The 20,907-nt window shown below is 39.5% G+C and overlaps 2 protein-coding genes across 4 annotated transcripts in view; one reads left to right on the forward strand and one right to left on the reverse strand.

Annotated features, from left to right (window-relative positions):
- Window positions 1-20,566, forward strand: hnrnpa3 (heterogeneous nuclear ribonucleoprotein A3). 2 transcript variants are annotated; one of them, XM_054786136.1, is made up of 11 exons: window positions 1-153; window positions 649-771; window positions 903-1,049; window positions 1,146-1,356; window positions 2,304-2,393; window positions 2,468-2,539; window positions 8,995-9,036; window positions 9,112-9,249; window positions 9,323-9,442; window positions 9,503-9,563; window positions 10,598-20,566. In XM_054786136.1, exons 1-10 carry the CDS (start codon window positions 82-84, stop codon window positions 9,553-9,555), a joined length of 1,068 nt encoding a protein of 355 aa, XP_054642111.1. In that variant the 5' UTR covers window positions 1-81; the 3' UTR covers window positions 9,556-9,563; window positions 10,598-20,566. The 2 variants fall into 2 exon arrangements, with proteins under 2 accessions (XP_054642111.1, XP_054642110.1); XM_054786135.1 differs by lacking the exon at window positions 10,598-20,566 and adding an exon at window positions 9,658-10,458.
- The window catches only part of nfe2l2a (nfe2 like bZIP transcription factor 2a), a 25,531-nt gene continuing 9,811 nt past the window's right edge, over window positions 5,188-20,907 (reverse strand). The window contains exon 5 of one of the 2 annotated variants that reach the window (XM_054786133.1): window positions 5,188-20,059. In XM_054786133.1, the coding sequence (XP_054642108.1) occupies window positions 18,863-20,059 (1,197 nt within the window). In that variant the 3' untranslated portion in view covers window positions 5,188-18,862. The remainder of the gene's footprint in view (window positions 20,060-20,907) is intronic. The other variant, XM_054786134.1, reaches the window with a different exon arrangement.

Below are 20,907 nucleotides of genomic sequence, written 5' to 3' on the forward strand. Positions count from 1 at the left end.
AATTAAGCGTGTCTTGTGTTGTCTGTATATAAGGCAGTCTATGCAGTTTAGTCTAGAACGTTCTGATGCAAGGGAGCCGACATGTTTCGTCACGTGACCAGCACCCCGCCCGAACCGATAGACGTTTGCTGTGAGATGGAAATCAAGATGGAGGTCGGATTTTCTACTTTTTTCTTAATTATGCAGATGGCTGTAATCTTGGCGTCAGTGACGCTATCCCCGCGCCTTGATACCGGCTATAGCGTCATGCTCCTTTCATCCTCGCTCTATGTTGCTCGCGTACAAACAAAGCCAGCCGTGGCCGGAAGTAGCAGGCTAGCTGGCTAGCGTTAGCACTGTCATGCAAATACGTGCATGAGATATTTACTACACGATTATTTTCATTTGTTTTAAACGTGCGTCTTTTGGGAAGTTCACACTGTATTGGATTGAAAAAAATGTGAAATTCTTAAACTAAGCCAAGTCTCGGGTTATTAAATTCGACAGGTCTCGTTATGCTACACTGTACGTTTCGTTTTCACACAAGCTAGTAATACCTTGCGTCCGGAAATCAGGTGTAACCGAATGTGTGTCAAAGTTGCATAACAATACAATGCATGTTTATTTCTGTAGGTACATGTTTTTTTCATTGTGTCATTAACCACGCAGGACTGTGATACTAAAGAACCAGAGCAGCTCAGGAAGCTTTTTATTGGCGGCTTGAGCTTTGAAACCACAGAGGAGAGTTTACGGGCCCATTTTGAGCAATGGGGTACACTGACAGACTGTGTGGTATGTATTTAAGTGTTGCCAAGTGTAATTGATTTCATTGCGCACACAAGGAAAATGCTATCATTTAATGACTGGATGTCTATGGACAGTAGTTAAACCTTTTAACTGTTTTATTGCACTGTGTTTTGTAGGTGATGAGAGAGCCGGGCAGCAAGCGGTCGAGAGGTTTTGGCTTTGTGACCTACTCTTCAGTGTTTGAGGTTGACGACGCCATGAAAGCACGGCCTCATAAAGTCGACGGTCGAGTTGTTGAACCCAAGAGGGCCGTGTCCAGAGAGGTACCCCAACTGCACCACAGGAACATGCACGCTCTACATGCGGTCGTGACAGTCATCATGATCGCTGCATTTGCTTGTTCATTCCTCTTCTTTCAGGACTCCAACAAACCAGGTGCTCATATGACTGTGAAGAAGATCTTTGTGGGTGGCATCAAGGAGGACACTGAAGAGTACCACATTCAGGACTATTTCAAGAAATACGGGAAGATCGAATGCGTCGACATCATGGAGGAGCGCTCCACGGGCAAGAAGAGAGGGTTCTGCTTTGTCACCTTTGACGATCACGACGTTGTAGACAAAATCGTTGGTAAGTGATCGCAGAGTTGCCTCGCCATCGAGTACTTTTAGAGCAGGGGTTTTAAACTCAACTAACCTGGGATCTGCTGGAAGTAGAGGCTGGGCTGCATCAAGTGTTAAAAAAAAGAACTGATTCAATCTTTTCAAGCAGTTCAGAACAAGAACGAGTTCTTCAGAGCATGAATGGTTTTTGCAGAACACAAGCTTTTCTTGCCCACTCCTTGTAAAAAGTTGCTAAAGTTACACGTTTAGAATAGGCATTGGACAGTGTGAGATCCTGACGGTATGATAAGCTTGGGCAAAAATATTGCGGGTTCATGGTTTCACGGTATTGTAATTACAGCTCTAACGTGTAATTTTGAAATATTTTTATTGAAAAGAGTCAAGTCAAACTTGATTTATATAACGCATTTTAAAACAACCAGGGTTGACTAAATTGGTGCGCAAGCCATATAGACCAGGGGTCACCAACGTTTTTTCTTGCGAGAGCTACTTTTAGAAAATGAATATGGCCACGAGCTACTCATTTTTGTAGAAATGATTTTCATACCTTATTTCAACCCAAACAAAGCAAATATGCTTGTTTTACCAAAACATTCACAAAATGCTGGTATCCACAACTCACATGTTATGTTTCAGAATACTTTTCTTTCTAGTGTTCTCACATTATTAACTGAAAGCCTGAATGAAAAGCAGGCTTGCGGGCACCTCATGTGGTTGTTTGGGGCTACCTGGTGCCCGCGGGCACTGTGTTGGTGACCCCTGATATAGACAAACAAAATGAAGCGATAAATCGATAAATATGCTAAGACAACACAGACAGCAAATTTAGTTAAATTATAAAATATACAGAAATAAAATCAGTGTGCCTGTTCCTCCTTTAGTGTTGACGTCAAGCGGGTGCCATGACCCCTGATGGTGGTGAATGTGATGAATTTCTCAATTTTTCCCTCGCAGCTCAGAAATACCACACTATCAACTTGCACAATTGTGAAGTCAGGAAAGCGCTCTCAAAGCAAGAAATGAACGTGATGTCCAATAACAGGGGTAAGTAAGCACACACTAGATAATTCATATAGATTGCATTGCTAACTTTAATAAGACTGACCTCTTTATTTTAGGAAGAAGTGGAGGCTCTGGTAACTTCATGGGCAGAAGTAATAATTTTGGAGGTGGCAGCAACTTTGGTCGGGGTGAGTATTATAATCCCGTTCAGTGTTTCCCCTGGAATTTTGTGAAACTGTGGTGGTGGGTTGCATGGGAGGAGGGACTGCCTCTGCCGTGTTGTGCAGATGCTGCGTCTGCATTTGAAAAAAACAAAAACAAAAAACAAATAGCAATGTTTTTTTTTTAATGACTTATCTATGTATTAACTTTTGTATTTAATATTTTTCAACCAGCAGGAAATGAACTGAGAACATTGCAAAACTGTTTCTTTTAATGGCAAAGTTGGTGAGAGCACTTCAACTCTAAAATGTTGAGCCTCCTTTTGTTACCTGACCTATTTAGTACAAAAGTACAACATTTTGTGCTATTTGTCACAAACCGAAATTTAATTTGGTGCCTGATTTTAGAGTAATACAAATACACGGAAAATTAATTGTTCAATAATATATTTACTTCAAACTGACACAAATAACAATTTAAATATTTTTGTTATGGAAATCTGTCCTGTAATAACCAGTATAAATTGAGAGTTATGACAGTACAGGCGTTTCCAAGTTGCAGCACAATTAAAACTACTTTGACAAAAAGAATGTAGAGGTGAGCTGTTTGTGTTTGTGACTGCCAACATTTCAATGGCACTTTATGTACAAAGCACATCTCGACTCAGTGTGCTCATTTTATCATTAAATACAGGCATCATGTTTGAATAGAACACTTATAAAATAAAATACTAAGATGTGAAATAAAAATTATTTGGTGAACTACTCAACATGAGCTACTGCTAGCTTACGAGCTACCAGTTGGAGACCGCTGTGATGGCGTCACCATGTAAAGCTGTACACACTAGTGTTTCAGGTGCACAAGTTTGACATACAACTAGTGTTTTGAAGACAAACCGTAAGTATTATAATGATGACAAGAGAGCAAGATTGTTGAGTGACACTTTAAAAAAGTAAGTTGTGATGATTGATGTATCCCATGAACGTAATAGCCACTTGTAGCTGAAAAACAAGCTAGCTAGATGGCGCCAGCCAGGAATGTAAACAAAAATTAGGCTTAGCATGTGACAAGCTGTCATCAATTGACTACGCATTTTACGGGCTATTGTTCGTTCTCCCAATAAGAAACAAAGTGAAAGTCAACACGAGGTGTCTTGTATCTGGTCAGACAGCAAGACCGACAGGCGATTCCGGTGCATGCTTATCAAAATACAGCGCAGTGAAACATTTTTGACATTTTAAATAGTTTTTAAACTAATTGTTGTCAATGTGGGTGTAATTAAAGCTGTATATGTATCTAGATAGAATATATACTGCTCAAAAAAATTAAAGGAACACTTTGAAAACACATCAGATTAAAACTGGGGGAAAAGTGATCTTGAATATCTTTCCTGATAATAAGTGGGTGATGTATTAGTAACAAAATGATGCCACATAATTTGATAGAAATGAAATTGATCACCCTATAAATCAAAAACAAAAACACCAGTGGGGGAAATCAAAAACACCCCAAAAATGAAAGTGAAAAAATGATGCAGCAGACTGGTCCATTTTGCTAAAATGTCATTGTAGCAACTCAAAATGATTCTCAGTAGTTTGTGTGGCCCCCACGTGCTTGTACGCATGCCTGACAACGTCGGGGCATGCTCCTAATGAGACTACGGATGACGTCTGGGGGATCTCCTCCCAGATCTGGACCAGGGCATCACTGAGCTCCTGGACAGTCGGAGGAGCAACCTGGCGGCGCCGGATGGACCTAAATATAATGTCCCAGAGGTGTTCTATTGGGTTTAGGTCAGGTGAACGTGGGGGCCAGTCAATGGTATCAGTTCCTTCATCCTCCAGGAACTACCTGCATACACTAGCCACATGAGGTCAGGCATTGTCGTGGACCAGGAGGAACCCAGGTCCCACTGCACCAGCGTAGGTTCTGACAATGGGTCCAAGGATTTCATCCCGATACCTAATAGCAGTCAGGGTGCCATTATCTAACTTGTAGAGGTCTGTGCGTCCTTCCAGGGATATGCCTCCCCAGACAATCACTGACCCACCACCAAACCGGTCATGCTGAATGATGTTGCAGGCAGCATAATGTTCTCCACGGCATCTCCAGACCCTTTCACGTCTGTCGCATGCGCTCAGGTTGAACTTGCTCTCATCAGTGAAGAGCACAGGGCACCAGTGGTGTAGTTGCCAATTCTGGTGGTCTATGGCAAATGCCAATCGAGCTCTACGGTGCTGGGCAGTGACCACAGGGCCCACTACAGGACGTCGGGCCCTCAGGCCACCCTCATGGAGCCTATTTCTGATTGTTTGGTCAGAAACATTCACACCAGTGGCCTGCTGAAGGTCATTTTGTGGGGCTCTGGCAGTGCTCATCCTGTTCCTCCTTACACAAAGGAGCAGATACCGATCCTGCTGAGGGTTGAAGGACCTTCTACGGCCCTGTCCAGCTCTCCTGGAGTAACTACCTGTCTCCTGGAATCTCCTCCATGCGTCCAGGTACCGCAGTGATGCCCTGGTCCAGATCTGGGAGGAGATCCCCCAGGACACCATCCGTAGTCTCATTAGGAGCATGCCCCGACGTTGTCAGGCATGCGTACAAGCACGTGGGGGCCACACAAACTACTGAGAATCATTTTGAGTTGCTACAATGACATTTTAGCAAAATGGACCAGTGTGCCGCATCATTTTTTCACTTTCATTTTTGGGGTGTCTTTGATTTCCCCCCTCTAGAGGGTGATCCATTTCATTTCTATCAAATTATGTGACATCATTTTGTTACTAATACATCACCCACTTATTATCAGGAAAGAGATTCAAGATCATTTTTCCCCCAGTTTAGATCTGATGTGTTTTTGAAGTGTTCCTCTAATTTTTTTTGAGCAGTGTATATCCAATCTTACAATATACTACTTAAAATTGTCTTCAAGTTAAAAAAACCCCCAAAAAATTTTAACGTGTGGCGGCTTTTATTTTGTAGTGCCGGGCCCCCACGATCAATTACATGTAGCAGAAAACCTGCCGCTACAATGACACCGATGTACCTTTTTTATAAGGTTAAACAATTGGGCGACTCTGCATATTCGACAATTTGATTAAAATACTTGGCGGAAATCCACCATTTTCTGCCTATAACCTCCTTAATTAGGCAACTTAGTGGTAGGAAATCTGTCACGTCCCCATATCACCCAAAACACAATCAAGAAGACATCAAATCAAATACCTCACTCACCCATGCTGCAACACAAGTAAAACACAGTGAAAACACAATGTAACTATGCCACATGGACTATACAGGTATTAAAATGGACGCTGACACACTAATATACATACATAATACTATATTTTACTAACGAATGGGTGTTGTGAGACCCAACTCCTGAGATGAGACGATACAAAAGATTGGGTACACAAGAATGAGACGAGAGTTTAAAATCTGACTGGACAAAAACCTTTTTATCAGTCACAAAATCATGCCGGTGCATTTGAAATTATTGTCCCACAAATTGACACTAATCAATATTAATGTCTACATTTTTTTGAGACTAAATAAACCACTGTTTAATAATAATAGTAGTAAAATACTATAATGCCATATTTTCTTTAACTCATTCAATCCCAGCCATTTTTCAAAAGACAAGCACTTAGTACCGGCCATTTTAGACGATTTTGACTGATCTTTCAAGGCACACAGAATATCGTGTTCTGTGGCTATATAAACATGGAACCCACCAAAAGAAAGATTAGACTCCCTTCTTTAATCAGTAAAAAAGTTTTTCTCCCTTTTTTCCGTTCTTTAGTAATCAGCAGTAGAGCATAGGTAAGTTTCAGGAAAATATCAGTTCCCGACTAGAAAAGGGAGAAAACCAACTTTCACTTTGACACATATTTTTTGCTTATTCACAACTGAAATATCTAAACAACTATACCAACATAAACAACACAAAAATAGGGGTTGTTTTACATCAAAACAATTTATTTACAAATATGACAATATGAACTATTTACAACTTTCACATATGGAATTGATCTATGTGTGTGCATGCATTACATTTTCTCTATAGTGCGTAACCTTCTGCACGCTACACTCCTCCATGCTCTCTCGGATGTCAGGAGAACCAGAGTATACAGCAGAGGAAGCCGCCACGGTGCACTGTAGTTGGACACCTGCTTTCAGCAGACTTGGTGCTGCCATTATTTATTTTGATGGTTAGGGCTGGGTAATCCATCCATCCATCTTCTATGCCGCTTATCCTCACTAGGGTCGTGTGTAGGTTGGAGCCTATCCCAGTTGACTTTGGGCAAGTGGCGGGGTACACCCTGGACCGGTCGCCAGCCAATCGCAGGGCACATACTGTATAGAGCCAAACATTCACTTTCATACTTATGGACAATTTAGATACTTATGGACAATTTAGAGTCACCAATTAAGCTAACATGCATGTTTTTGGAATGTGGGAGGAAACGGGAGTACCTGAAGAAAACCCACACACGCACAGGGGGGGAACATGCAAACTCCATAAACAAATGCCCAATGGAGATTCAAACCAAGATCTTCCCGATCTCCAGACTGTGTGGCCAACAGGGCAATACATCGATACTAATATCGATATATACTCTATTATTTACTCTACCTCAAATGTACAAGGAAGTCAGACATTTGCTAAGCCTGATGCAGTTGACAGGTTGGTGTTCTTGGCACAATATAAGGACACGCATGTGTCTTCTAAAAATGTTTATCCAAAAATATTACTGTTCAATTTAAAGTATTTTTAAGTTGCTGACATTTGAAAATTTCCTCTTAAACCAGGCACTCCTTCATATTTTGTTCTTTTGTGCTTTTGTTATTAGCAGAGGATTTGAGCATAGCTATAGGTGTGTTTTTATAAAAATTAAAAAAAAAAAAAGATTTTATTTGAATTTTTCTATATTTATTTCCAGAAGACAGTGGCCTGCTTTATTTTAGTGGCTATTTTTAGATAAGATTTTTTTAATGTGCATCTTGCATGAAGCTTTAAAACTTCAAAAAGCATCCTCATGAGAAGTATTTATTTATTTAAACAACCTGTGACGCATATTTGGTTTTGATTGTATAACCTCACTTAACCTCTATAAATACAGGGTGTCCCAAAAAAATTTATACACTAGCTGCAAAAGTCTGTCATGTCAAGTATTTGAGAAGAGTTTGAAGATGAGTTATATTTTCAGTAAGATGGGTCATCCCCAGGATAGCATTGCAATGTCAGATCCTTCCTTGATGAGGTCTTGACAAACAGGTGGATTGGAGGGAGGGGTTTCATCGAATATCCTCCTCGTTCACCAGACCACTAGACTTTTTGTTATGGGGACTCCCAAAAGACAATGTCTACACTATGAGATCTGCAACAGTCGCTAAATTGAGCACCGTCACCGTACGTGAACGCACACAAATATCAATTGAATTGTTTGGTGATGCGTGCGATTCCATTACGTCGTGTTGTCAGCAGTGCCTGTACCAGAAGGGACGTCAGTTTGAGGAAAATATGCAGTGACAACACTTCGAATTCAGAGCATTAAAAAAAATCTTTTTCACCACCTTAAAAATTTGCACAAACTCCCAATACGAGGAATGTGTGAAGCTGCACGCTGTCTGGCATGCTCCTGTTGCAAGGAAAAGGAAAGGAAAAGCAAAGTGGTGTGCTATTATGAAGAGGTGTCCTATCACATTTCTAATACATGGTCCCGGTTGCAACAGTGGAAAAAAACTGCTATTAAAAACCTGCTGAAAACGATGGACTCGTGATGTCCAGCAAGCTTCAGTCAACATTATTTAGCACAATTAGCTCTACCACAAATGCACAAGGAAGTTAGACAGTTACTAAGCCTGATTGCACTTGACAGGTTGGTGTTCCAGGCACAAAATAAGGACGTGCCTAAAAGTTTACCTAAAAAAATACTGCTGTTCAATTTTTAAGTATTTTTGAGTTGCTGACATTTTAAAATTTTCTCTTAAACCAGGCACTTCTTCATATTTAGTTCTTTTGTTATTAGCTGAGGAGCATAGCTAAAGGTTTGTTTAAAAAAAAAAAAAAAATACTATGTTTGACACATTTATATTGGAGGCTATTTTTAGATAAGATTTTTATATGTGCATCTTTCATGAAGCTTAACATTTCAAAAACATCCTCATTTTAATTTATTTTAATAAAACAACTTGACATGCATATTTGACATTGATTTTGTGTAAACTCACTTTGCTTAAAAAAATATCGGGATGTATATCAATATTCAACCTAAATATATCAGGATATGAGTTTTGGTTCATATCGCCCAGCCCTAGCTAATCCATTAATGTTTACTGCACTGGAGTCTCGATTAATTTAACACATTTTAATTGTGATGAGCTCTACAGTCTTATTTAATCATAAACATACCTTTTTTTTTTCTTCTTTTTTTAATGTTTTTATTCTTAATGCATTTTCTCCTTCTGGGCTTGTCAGGTAACTATGGTGGAGGACGAGGGGGTTATGATGATTTTGATGGTGAGTCATAAGACATTCAGGCATACATATGAAGACTCTGCTCTGAACAGGCTTTGGGTGAATGTCCTGTTTTAGGTCCTAGTGGAAATTATGGTGGAGGACCAGGAGGTTATGGCGGTCGATCCAACTATGGAGGTGGAAGTCCTGGGTACGGCAATCAGGGCGGTGGATTTGGTGGCAGCTGCGATGGAGGGTACAGAGGAAATAGCGGAGGTAAAGTCTTAAATTGTCACCAGAAAGTTTGTGTTTCAGTGACTTAAAGGGAAATGGTGCCGTTTTATGACAGGTTACGGAGGGGGTGGAAATTACAATGACTTTGGAAACTACGGAGGTGGGCATCAGTCAAACTACGGGCCCATGAAGGGAAACAATTTCGGGGGCAGAAACTCAGGTGGACCGTATGGAGGTGAGTGTCGAACATCACCTCGTAATCAAGTCGGAACTTAGTCAAGTGTTTTATTCTCAGGCAGCTACGGCTCTGGCGGCGGCGGTGGTGGATATGGCTCACGTCGCTATTAAATATATTGGTAAGTTGTGATTGGCTCTTGCAACAACCCTTGTAGCTATAGTACAGCGTGAGTGCAGAATAACTGTTTGTTCTATCCTGTATCCATTCAACAGGCTTCAGTTCTAGGATGAGCAAAGGAATTGTCAGGAAAGCTGCAGGTTACGTTGAGGCTGAAAGCATTAGAGCGACACACAAGTCAGACTTTACTGCAGCTAACTGGGACATGTTTACGGACAAAGAACTGTACATTATGAATATGACATGATCCCCTCCCCCGATCTTATTGTGATAGATGTTTGCCTGCGATGCAACTTTTCCCTTTTGTGCGTCTGAATTGTGGCGTATTGTGCCTGTGGTGTCAGAGGGTTAAGCATAATTTCTGCTTTTCTTTCTCTAAACTTTCTTTTTATTTTGCATTCTTTTATATGGCTTGGATTTCTGTTGATAAGTTTTTAACAGCCCCCCAGTTGAATCATGTTTGAAGACCCCTCTAATAAGTCAAATGTTTTGATTTTGTATGTGAAGCACAGTAAATAAGTCCCTCAAAGAAACAGTTTGGATTAGAATGTAGGGAATTGTAGTTTTTTCCAATATTTTCCTCAGCAGACAAAGAATGAATAAAAATGTGTAAGAAAGGCACATGAGGATCAGCGCGTCATGAGAGTACTCTTTTTTTTGTATGCTACTATGGACAAGGGAATTGTGGGTAGCCATCCATCCCCTCCCGTATTGAGCCATGTAGGATTATAGGAGCCACACGCACCTGCAGCATCGCTAGTGAGGACGGTCAGACAGCACGCCTTCAGCACCAGCACAGTGGACCAGTCAGCATTGTCAGAGAGAGAGAAGGGAGATGGAGGCAGCGTGGAGCACAACGCCAACATGGAGGAAGCTTGCAGTGTGGCGCCTGCTAGTGAGCTAAAGGCTAGTTCCTGATCCTGTTGAGTCAGACATATTGAAGTGTACCAACAAATAGGTTTGAGTCTTGCGGAGGGAGTGAGTATGGCTTTTAAGGGGGGGAAGGTAAGAGTAACCACTTTGCTTGATTTGCAGATGTGGAAAGAGGCAATCTTGCTGAAAATCTGTAAAGGCACGATAACATGGAAGGGTCTGGATGGGTAAGACTTTGTTTTTTGTTTTTTCCCAAAAATGTTATCCAAGGCTGCACATCTTGTCATCTAACTGCATTTGGTGACAGGTACAACCTCTTTTTAACTCAGGGTGACAAATGCCAGACTTTCTGGTATTGCTCAGATACAGGTGGTCCTCGAGTTACTGTGTTCCGATTTGTTTTATGGTTGTCTGTAAAGAGACTTGCTCGAGAATTAATTAATGCGTAAGAATAGACTATGCCACTCACGCACAACTAACTAGGCTTGGGATGGTTACTGGTTTCAAGGTATACCACGGTATCAAAACTGCTAAAATAGTCCATCATGCCATCCTACTGTATGAGAGAAGGTGGAGGTCCAGCTCGGCCACTGTGGAAATACTTGTCATGCCAGGTGTTGTTCCTCTTCGTTGGAACTGGGCTTCGATGTGCTGAAACCATGGGCACGAGACGTGTTTCCAAAAGTCTGCAACTTGACCGTCGTGGCATAGCTAGCAGTGACGTCAGCTGCCTCGTCAGCGTCGATGTGACAAGACGTGTGTACTTGTAGAGTTTTGCATTCTGGAGTTTGTGGATTTAGTGTGCATTTCACATGGCATTGCAGCTATCAAACGTATGTGTAAGTACATACGTACATTTTCGACATGTTAACGAGAATATCATAACTTAATGTCCCAAATGTTGTGTAATCGCTTGTAGTGTAAACACGTATTGACAAACACATATTGTGCAGCTTAAAATGTGTAGTACATGACAAAATACACTAATGTCATTAAGTGAAAACATTCACTCGTGTGAAAGGTTATTTCAATGGGATGCACATTTAGAAGATTTACCCCCATTTACATGTTTACTTGTATTTGCATGCACAGTAGCGCTTGGTGGCAGAAATCGGTGAATGCACGTGTTGTCATTCCACCGATACTGCCGTGCTGTTGTCATTGTTGTCAGTCAACATATTACTCAAGTCGAAGGTCACCAAATGTGCAGATATGATTAAGAACCAGACAGAAGCTGAGAATAAGTGGTATAAACTTTACTTGCCACTGAGCGAGCAACAGTTGCTAACAACAATCACATGACCCAGAAACTTGCTCTTGTGATGTGGGGCAAAGTATTAGCCACCATAGACTGCATTAAGAACTGCATCTTATTTAATTAGAAATAATTGTTTTTTGTTTTATTTTAAATACGTATGTTTCATTTCTGTCATGTTCTATTATATTTAAAAGTTACTTCTCAACAGAAGGTTTTTTTTTTCCTCTTTTCAATCAAGATATTTCAAAATAACACATTTTAGAACTGTAATTATACTACTGTGAAACCGTGATATTTTTGCCCAAGGTTATCATACCCTCAGAATCTCATACTGGCCCCATGCCTACTGTTAAATAATGATTATTTTCTTTGTCTTCATAATCTGTTAGGCCCTTGACCTGGGGTGTCCAAAGCGTGGCCCGAGGCCCTTTTACGACGTGCAAAAACTGTAAAAATGGAAAATCTGCTATTTTTAGTTGTTAAAAATGAACGAACGAAAAATGTTGTAATTTTAAGAGAATAATGTAATAAAAGGGAAAGATTTGATTTTTTTTTTTTTAGTCAATTTTAGTAGCATAAAGTTGAAATATTAAAGAAAAAAGATGTTAGTTTTTAAAGCCATAATACTATGAGAAACAATTATGTTATGAAAATAAAGTCATAATTATGAGAAAAAAAATGTACAAGACGACACTTGATGAAATAGTTGGAAAATGAAAGGGAAAGAAAAGCTGTATGAGAATAAAGTCAAATTATTAAGAGAAAAAAATCGTATTGTAAGGGGGGGGAACAAGAATAAACTCGTAATATTATGGGGAATAAATTTTTAGTAGCCTAACCCTGAGTTGAAATACTAAAAAGATGTAATATGAGGATTAAAAAAAACAAAAGTTGTAATTTTTGGAAAATTAGGTTGGGGAAAATTATATGGGAAAATTATAAAGTTATATGGGAATAAAGTCATATTACTAGGAGAAAATTTACCAATATTAAAGACGACAGTTGAAATGGGTGGAACATTAAAAAAAAAAAGCCAAATTGGTTTAAGAGTGAAGTTAACTGTAGTAATCTGCTTTTTCACCCATATGACAAAGCTGAGATGCAGTTTGTTTCTTGGAACATCTATAACTTCTTGGCCCATGTCACACAAAATTGCATAGCTGATGTTGCTGACCTTCGGAAGAAGTGACAGTAATAACTACTCAGTATAGTGGTCTTGTATTTAGTGTTTTATTACTCAACTTTTTTTTTTTTTTTTTTTTTTTTGGCGAGTTGAAAAAAGCCACGGTCCGCACGGTGGCCTAGCGGTTAGCATGTTGGAAACAGTCAGGAGATCGGGAAGATCTCCGTTGGTCATCTCTGTGTAGAGTTTGTATGTTCATCCTGTGAGTGCGTGGGTTTTCTCCGGGTACTCGGGTTTCCTCCCACATTCCAAAAACATGCATGATAGGTTAATTGGCGACTCTAAATTGTCCATAGGTATGAATTTGATTGTGAATAGTTGTCTATATCTGCCCCGCGATTGGCTGGCGACCATGAATGGAAAAAATAGTCACATCCACACTGTGCTGGATTAGTAAATGGTTGCATCCAGACAGAAACTGATAACTGAGTGAAAACAATGTAATACAAAAGGCGCACCTACGTGTGGAGCTGTGAACATACACGCGAACGGAACCACGTAACACACCAAACCATAGAAGAAGAAAGGACGCATGCGCATAAGTCAGTCATCTTCCACTTTCCAAGGCTTGTCTAGAATTACATGTGTCATTTTGGGAGTATAAGACAAAATATTGTGAGAACGTCGACTGCGGTGAGTCATGACACTCGAAAAATTGAGATTATGTTGCTTGTTGTCAAAGTTCAATTCTGGTTACGGGTCGGTGACGTTATTGTTTTAAAAAAACACTGAGATTGCTAGTCCATACGGAAACGATAAGCCGGCATTTTCAGATTTCCCCACCTTGGAAGGCGTTTTCAAAAAATACCGTTTCAGGGCACGCAGAACAGTTTCCATGTGGATGAGTGGCTGAAACAATAAAATACTGTTTTGACATTTGGATGAGTGGCTGAAACAATAAAATACTGTTTTGACATGAATACGTTTCCGTGTGGATAGCCCCTAAGAATTGGTATACGAGCCGTCGTGCACCAAAGCTTGTATGTAACACGAAGACCACCTGTATTTGTGTGAAATATATTCTGACTGGAAATGACAAAAGTAGCCAAAATATGCTTTTTTTTTTTTTCTTTTTTTTTTAATTGTGAAAATTGTGACATTTTTGAGGAAACTCAATACAGTAATCTCTCGTTGCGGTTAATTGGTTCGAGACCCAACTGTGTTAAGTGACTTTCCGCCAAGTACGATTTCGTATTTAGAAATAGAATATTTTTCTAAATACAGTATTTAACATTAGACATGATATAAGTCAATATAGTACACATGAAGAGAAGATAAGACAGAAGACGTGCTCGTGTGTGTTGCTGTAAATGTGTTCCGGTGCTAGGGGGGTAATACAGGAAGTGATATCGGGGGTTCAGAGTTGAGTTTTATCTTGCTGTGGGTTACGTTGGCAACAGCAGCCCGCGTTAGGGATTATCGTGCCTGTTGTCAGATCATACAAACCTGCAATAAAAGCCTGTTGCGGCGATCAAGTCTAGTGTCTTACACTAACATTACTGACACCTCGTGATCACGTCTTTGACTGCGACTTCTGAATACCATATTTGTATTTTACTTCACTGAACCATTTTTATGCTTTTTCAAGCAAAAAAAACAATTTGCTTCAATACGCATATTTTTGACTAATAATATGCTCATTTTTGACTAATAATATGCTCTATTTAACCACGAAACGCCATGATTTACTAATATATTTAGAAATACTATGAGAAAATTGGAAGCGCAAAATGGTGAGGAATTACTGTATTTTGCACAATTCTGAAGCATCCTGGCAGCTTCAACATTATAATCAACTGATGGAATGTCTGGACATTTAAAAAATAGGCTTTAAAAGAATCACATGATGTTGAACTTTACTTTATGCAGTTCTCCTTTGAAAAGTGAACTATTAACATTTTGAAAGAAGGCGTTGTGACTCAGTTACTTTTAATAGCGGGCCCTGTTAACATAATAGCAAGTAATTGTCAGGTAATTAGCTCACTTTCTTATTAGACCAGCAGACGCCAGACCATGGGAATATAGCATAAAACCCCCTTTTTTTAATGAAAAATTGTTTATTGAATTAAGTATTCTTGCCAAATACGACTAGCATAGTCAATCTCAACTTAAAAATCCAAAAAGCTGTGATTCCAGGATGAGGTCTTGAGGGAAGTTTCAACCTAATTACATTTAACAGGAATGCAAACTGCCATTTTGATGGCGCCAGTTCATTTAGCCTCACCTGACATTCATAATAGCGCAGCCTTGGCATAAGATAAATGATGACTCATCAAAACGCCACCGTTGGCCTGTCCTGTCCGTTTGAGCTCTCTCCATTTATGGTAATGTTGCTGTATTCAAACATGATTGGATGAAATAACGATGCATTTTAAATAGTCTTGCTTCCAAGATATGACCTAAATTTTCAATAATGGACAAGGTGGTGCTGACATTAGTTCCTTAGGGTTTGTGGGAACCGTGCATTCATCCTATGGATATATTTGTCATCATTCTAGCATTTCCAATTGCTGGGTTGCACATATGTCTCGTATTCGTAGCTCGATGTCGACTGAAATCGGAGCGAAAATGCCCCATACTTAACACAAATTGGGATTTTGTTACGTTATTGCAAAGATAGTCCAAGAGCCATACAATCTAGTAGCAAATATGGACCGGCCGTGTCAACTGCAGGCTACTGGGTTCATACGCTACCGCAGAGAAACAAACGCATTCAAAATTTGTTTCACGCAGAAGAAAGCAGACATGTTTCAAGCGCTGTTTTTATCTGCTGCGTTCATTGTGTCTGACGTGGAAGATAAGATTTCAAGGCTGTTTGACCGCCTCATGTTCAACTATTTCATGCCTTTATCCAACACACCACGCACACTTACATCGTTGAAGCAAATCATTTAATCGGCATGCACCGTACTTCGCTTTGACCTGCCAAACATTGTACAAAGAGTTTGTATGTGGCCATATTGAAATGTTTGCCCTCCACGCATCTGAACACCGAAAGAAACCCAGCAATTAGGAAGGTATGATCAGATTACATAACCTTCATCAAGATGTGGCTCAAACTATGATTAACTTTGCAATATGTCAAGTATGATGTGGTCTGGAATAAAGAATTTTCCAATCGTTAAGTCTTTACTTACTGTGAAGTCACTGGTCAGATATTTTTGTTTGTTTTCAAAAGATTTTTTTTTTTTTTTTTAATCATCAATGTCTTATTTGGTCACAGACGCACGCACACACAGAATGTGGGCTTGGCGGGTAAAGGTAGTGTTTGTGTGTGAAAGTGCATGTAGGGCAAACAGTGATTGTGTAAAAGCTTTGCTTTTAAGAACGCCGCCCCGGTCGAGCCATTGTGGGATTGTCATGCGGGTTCACATTGGGCATTCTTCTATACTGCATGTCAACAATTGTGGCCTTTGTTGTGCAACACAAACGCAGCGTGTGTGACTTCAGTGACATGCGTATTAAAAGATTTGGGTTACTGTACAAACAACAGTACTGTTAATTAAGGCAAGCCGATTGGGGGAGGATGGTTTAAGGGCAATTTTTTTTGTTTTGTTTTTTTCTGCACAAAATTCCATTAAGTACAGAACAAGATGAACATGTGGTAACTTGTCCAAGTTTTTACACCAGGAGTGTCTCAAGTGCAGCCATGCTTTTTTTTAATAGCCCGTGGCACGTTCTCAAAATGTAATTTTACAAAACCATAAAAAAAACAGCAAAGATGGAAAAATCTGCAGTTCTACACGAATGAAGTTAAAATATTAAGAGAAAAAAAGTTACATGTATGGATAAGAGTAATGTAATGTTGTATGAGGGGAAAACATTTTAGTAGCATGAAGTTGAAATAGACTTTTTTTTTTTAAGTCGGGATATGAAAAACAAAGAGATTTTTGGAAAATTAGGTTGCGGAAAAAGTTGCAATAAAGTAGGTAAAGTAAAAATATGAGAATTATAACAAAGTTTAAATAGTTGGACAATTTAAAAAATAAAATAGAGCAGAAATGAAAAAAGGGCTGTAATTTTACAAGAAATAAAGTCAAAATAATAAGAGAAAAGAGTCGCAATTTTACAAGACAAAAATTGAATACGACAAGGAAAAATTTCATTTTGGTAGAGCAGAAATATTACACCTTGGGTTTTTTTTTTTTTTTAAAGTCGTAATGTTATGAGATACAAAATAAAGTGGCCATTTTTGGAAAAGTAGGTTGGGGAAAAAGTTATATGGGAATAAAGTCAATACAGTATATAACGAAGATTATTTGAGAGATATTTTTAGATATTTTACCCTGCCTCTTGCCCGGACTCAGCTGGGATGGGTTCCAGCATACTCCCCCGACCTGGGTGAGGATGAGTGGCATAGAAAATAAATGAAATATGAATTTGAGAAGAAAGTTGAAATACTTGTAAAAATTTAAAACCAGCTTTGAGTTTAGTCAAAATATTAAAGGAAAAAACATTTTTACATTTTAATACGAGAAGCAAATGAGGTTGGGGAAAAAGTTAAGGGAATAAAATCAAACTATAATCAAGAAAATTTCTGGAGTTTGGGTTTTCTCCGGGTACTCCGGTTTCCTCCCACATTCCAAAAACATGCATGTTAGGTTAATTGGCGACTCTAAATTGTCCATAGGTATGAATGTGAGTGTGAATGGTTGTTTGTCTATATGTGCCCTGTGATTGGCTGGCCACCAGCCCGGGGTGTACCCCGCCTCTCGCCCAAAGTCAGCTGGGATAGGCTCCAGCATACCCCCGAGACCCTAGTGAAGATAAGTGGCGCGGCATGGATGGAATGTCAGATTATTTGAGAATGAAGTTGAAATTTTTTTTTTTTAATGCAAAAGGGGGAAAAAAAACGGCTGTCATTTTACAAGACTAAAGCAAAAATATTATGTGAATAAAGTCAAAATACATCACGAGACCACCCTTGTTTTAGTTTATTGATCCATTGTAATGCCTGGTACAACTAAAGGTACATTTGTTTGGACAAATATAATGATGATAACACATATAGATCATAAGAGTTGAATTTAAGAGCTGATATCCAGCAACTTCCATGCTTTTCTTGAATAAATGGTTTTCTTGAAAAATTTTGTAACTCTTATGAGCTATTTTTATTATTGTTGTATTTGTCTAAACAAAGGTACCTTTCGTTGTATCAGGCATTAAAATGAACAAGAAACTGAAAAAACAAGGGTGATGTAATAATTTTTTCCATGACTGTATAACCAAGAAAATCTAATATTTGAGAATAAAGTTGAAATATTTGGAAAATTTAAAAAAAGGCAAACATGGGGAAAAAACAGCTGTAAGTTTTATGAGAATGAAGTCAAAAATATTAAGAAAAAAAAGTCGTATTCTAACGAGAAAAAAAGTTGCAATTTTACAAGCATAAACCTGTAATATTATGAGGAAAAATATCATTAGTAGCAGAGTGGACATATTAAAAGAAATAATGTTATGAAATGTAAATAACAAAACTTAAAGATTATTTGAAAAGAAGAAAACGCAAGAGCCAAGACCGAAATTCCTCCTACTACTAGTGTTATGCAGTCTTTGCCCACTATGTGGCCCTCGCTGGAAAAAGTTTGGACAACCCATCTTCGACTGTACTGTATATACATCTGGCATCCATCTGTTTCAAGTAGGGGGGCCGTATAGCTTTAGGAAGGGTTTATTGAAAAGCACAAAGAACCTGCGCAGCAAATCATAGGGTCTAGTTATAAAACATACAGAAACAATATCTATACAGTATATTTACACTTACAGTAACATTTGCATTCATCTCAAATGTATGTAATGCCTATGTACAAAGAATCGGGTATAGAATATGAAGAGTACAAAAGAGATAAAATATCAAAAATATTACAACAGGAGAAGAAAGAAACTATACAATAGTTCTAGTGACGCGTAAAGCTGAGGAAGTTATTGCATAGTGCTACTACATGGACGCAGTACCTCGCCACACGAAAGGTCTGAAGAGGCGGTCTTAGCTCTTGATAAAAGTCTTTTTAGTGCGAGGGACGAGGAAGACGCTGCCTTCGGTGGACTGCTGCAGCGAGAAGTCGGACGGGGAGATGGCGTTGCCGGACTCGTCTCGTAGCATGCTGAACACCTCCAGGTAGAGGCTGTTCAGCTGCCTCTTCATCTCTCGGAGGCCGCTCATGTTACGCAGCTTCTCGCCCAGCAGGCGCTCCTTCTCCTCCTTGAGCGAGTCCAGGTCGTGCTCCAGCCCCACAATGTTCTCCATCTTGCGCTTACGGCAGTTCTGGGCCGCCACTTTGTTCTTGCCACGCCGGCGGATGTCTCGGACCAGGGCCAGCTGGGCCTCGTTCAGCTGGTTTTTGGACATCAGCTCATTGAAGTCGTCAACGGGAAGGTTTATGATCATTTCGACGGTGAAGGGAATCTCAAGGGCCTTGGCCCTCTGCTCGTCTCTCGAGAGACGCACATCTGAGCTTCTCTTGCGCTTGTCTTTGGTGAAGGGGGCGGAATTGTGGCCGCTCTCCTCGGCCGGCTCCATCTTCTCCAGCTTGGGGAGCTTGTCCGTCTGGCTCTGAGGCTGGCCCACTAACGTGGACAGAGGCACGACGTGCTGAACGTCGTCAGGTTGAAAATTCAATGAGAACATCTCGGAGTAGTCGGATTCTGCACTGCCGGGGTTCTGGTCCATGTCTTCCAAGTCGGAATCACTGTAACCAAAGCCCTCATCTCCGTAAAGAGATTTCCCGGGTGAGAAAGTGTGAGGACTTGTACTTGAAGACAGTCCAGAGTCGACATCCGGAACTTCTGAAGACATGTTGCGTCTGCCTCGCTCAAATGCGTCGCCGGGGGACAGGCTGTACAAGTTTTGGACATCAGACATGATGTTGCACTCGTCTCCCTCCAGGTCTGGCTGACCGGCGCTCTCCTCCAACATGGTGGCGGGGTAAAAACTGCTGCTGAAACTATTAAGGCTGAAATTGGTGTTTAACGGGGGAGCTTCTGCCTTGATTTGGCTCAGGTTGTCCGGTGGGGCCACACTGGAGACTGAGCCATCAAATTCGTGGATAAAATCATTCAAAGTGTTTTTGTCCTTTTCTGCAAGACTGGACATTGGGTAAAAGGTATAGTTTGGATCCTGTGCTTCAACCGCTGGATAGCTTGCAATCTCCAGTGTGTCCTCCATTTGCTGGCTCAGACACTGCTAGGGGTGGGGGGGAAAAATGGAAAAAAAAATATCAAAACACCTCCATGACAAACATTTGATAAAATACAACTTGTGTTATTTGCTTGATATTGATATATACACATTTTGTAAAGAAAGGAAGGGATTTTTTTTTTAAATTTTGGTTGCCTTTCAGATAATTGCCTTTTATTGCACAGTTCACTAAATAGATTTCATATATTTTTTATATTTTTAAATTATTTTTTTTTGTATTTTGACCAATTTTTTTAAATAAAAAAAATATTTTTCTAAAAATGTATTGTTTTTCACGTGAATAAAATGTTAATTATGTATTGATGTTTAAAGATCATGTGATGTCCAAATCATGGCTCTTATCACTGACATAATTTTCATGAACATTGAACATGTTATCTTTGTCAACTTTAACATTTTGACTCTTTTTTCAGTTTTGTTTTGTTTTTTTAAGTCTGCAGGTTCACAGAAGTTATTTCAACATCATTATGTGGACTTATTTTAATTATTTTATTCCTATTCTGTGAGATGACAGTGGATCCCTGCACAATTCAGCATTCAGGAAAAAAAAAAACTTTTATCTCCAAAAATAGACTGTTTTTACAGCAGAAAATGAATCTCATTCACCGTAAGTCGGTAATATTTTATAAAAACGTGATAATACAAAGAAAATGTACAGCATATATGTACCACTGTTAAAAAAAAGCCCAACATGTTATTATGTCTTTATGCTTCAATTATTTTTGAAGCAGTGACATTTTGCACTTTGTTCAGCAGTCCCTGAACGCACCATAGTTGTAAATAGAGCATAAGTGTGTTTGACTACAGAAGCACTAGATTGGTCAGTCAACCTG

The sequence above is a fragment of the Dunckerocampus dactyliophorus genome, chromosome 9, assembly GCF_027744805.1.
Source record: "Dunckerocampus dactyliophorus isolate RoL2022-P2 chromosome 9, RoL_Ddac_1.1, whole genome shotgun sequence".
Lineage (NCBI taxonomy): Eukaryota > Metazoa > Chordata > Actinopteri > Syngnathiformes > Syngnathidae > Dunckerocampus > Dunckerocampus dactyliophorus.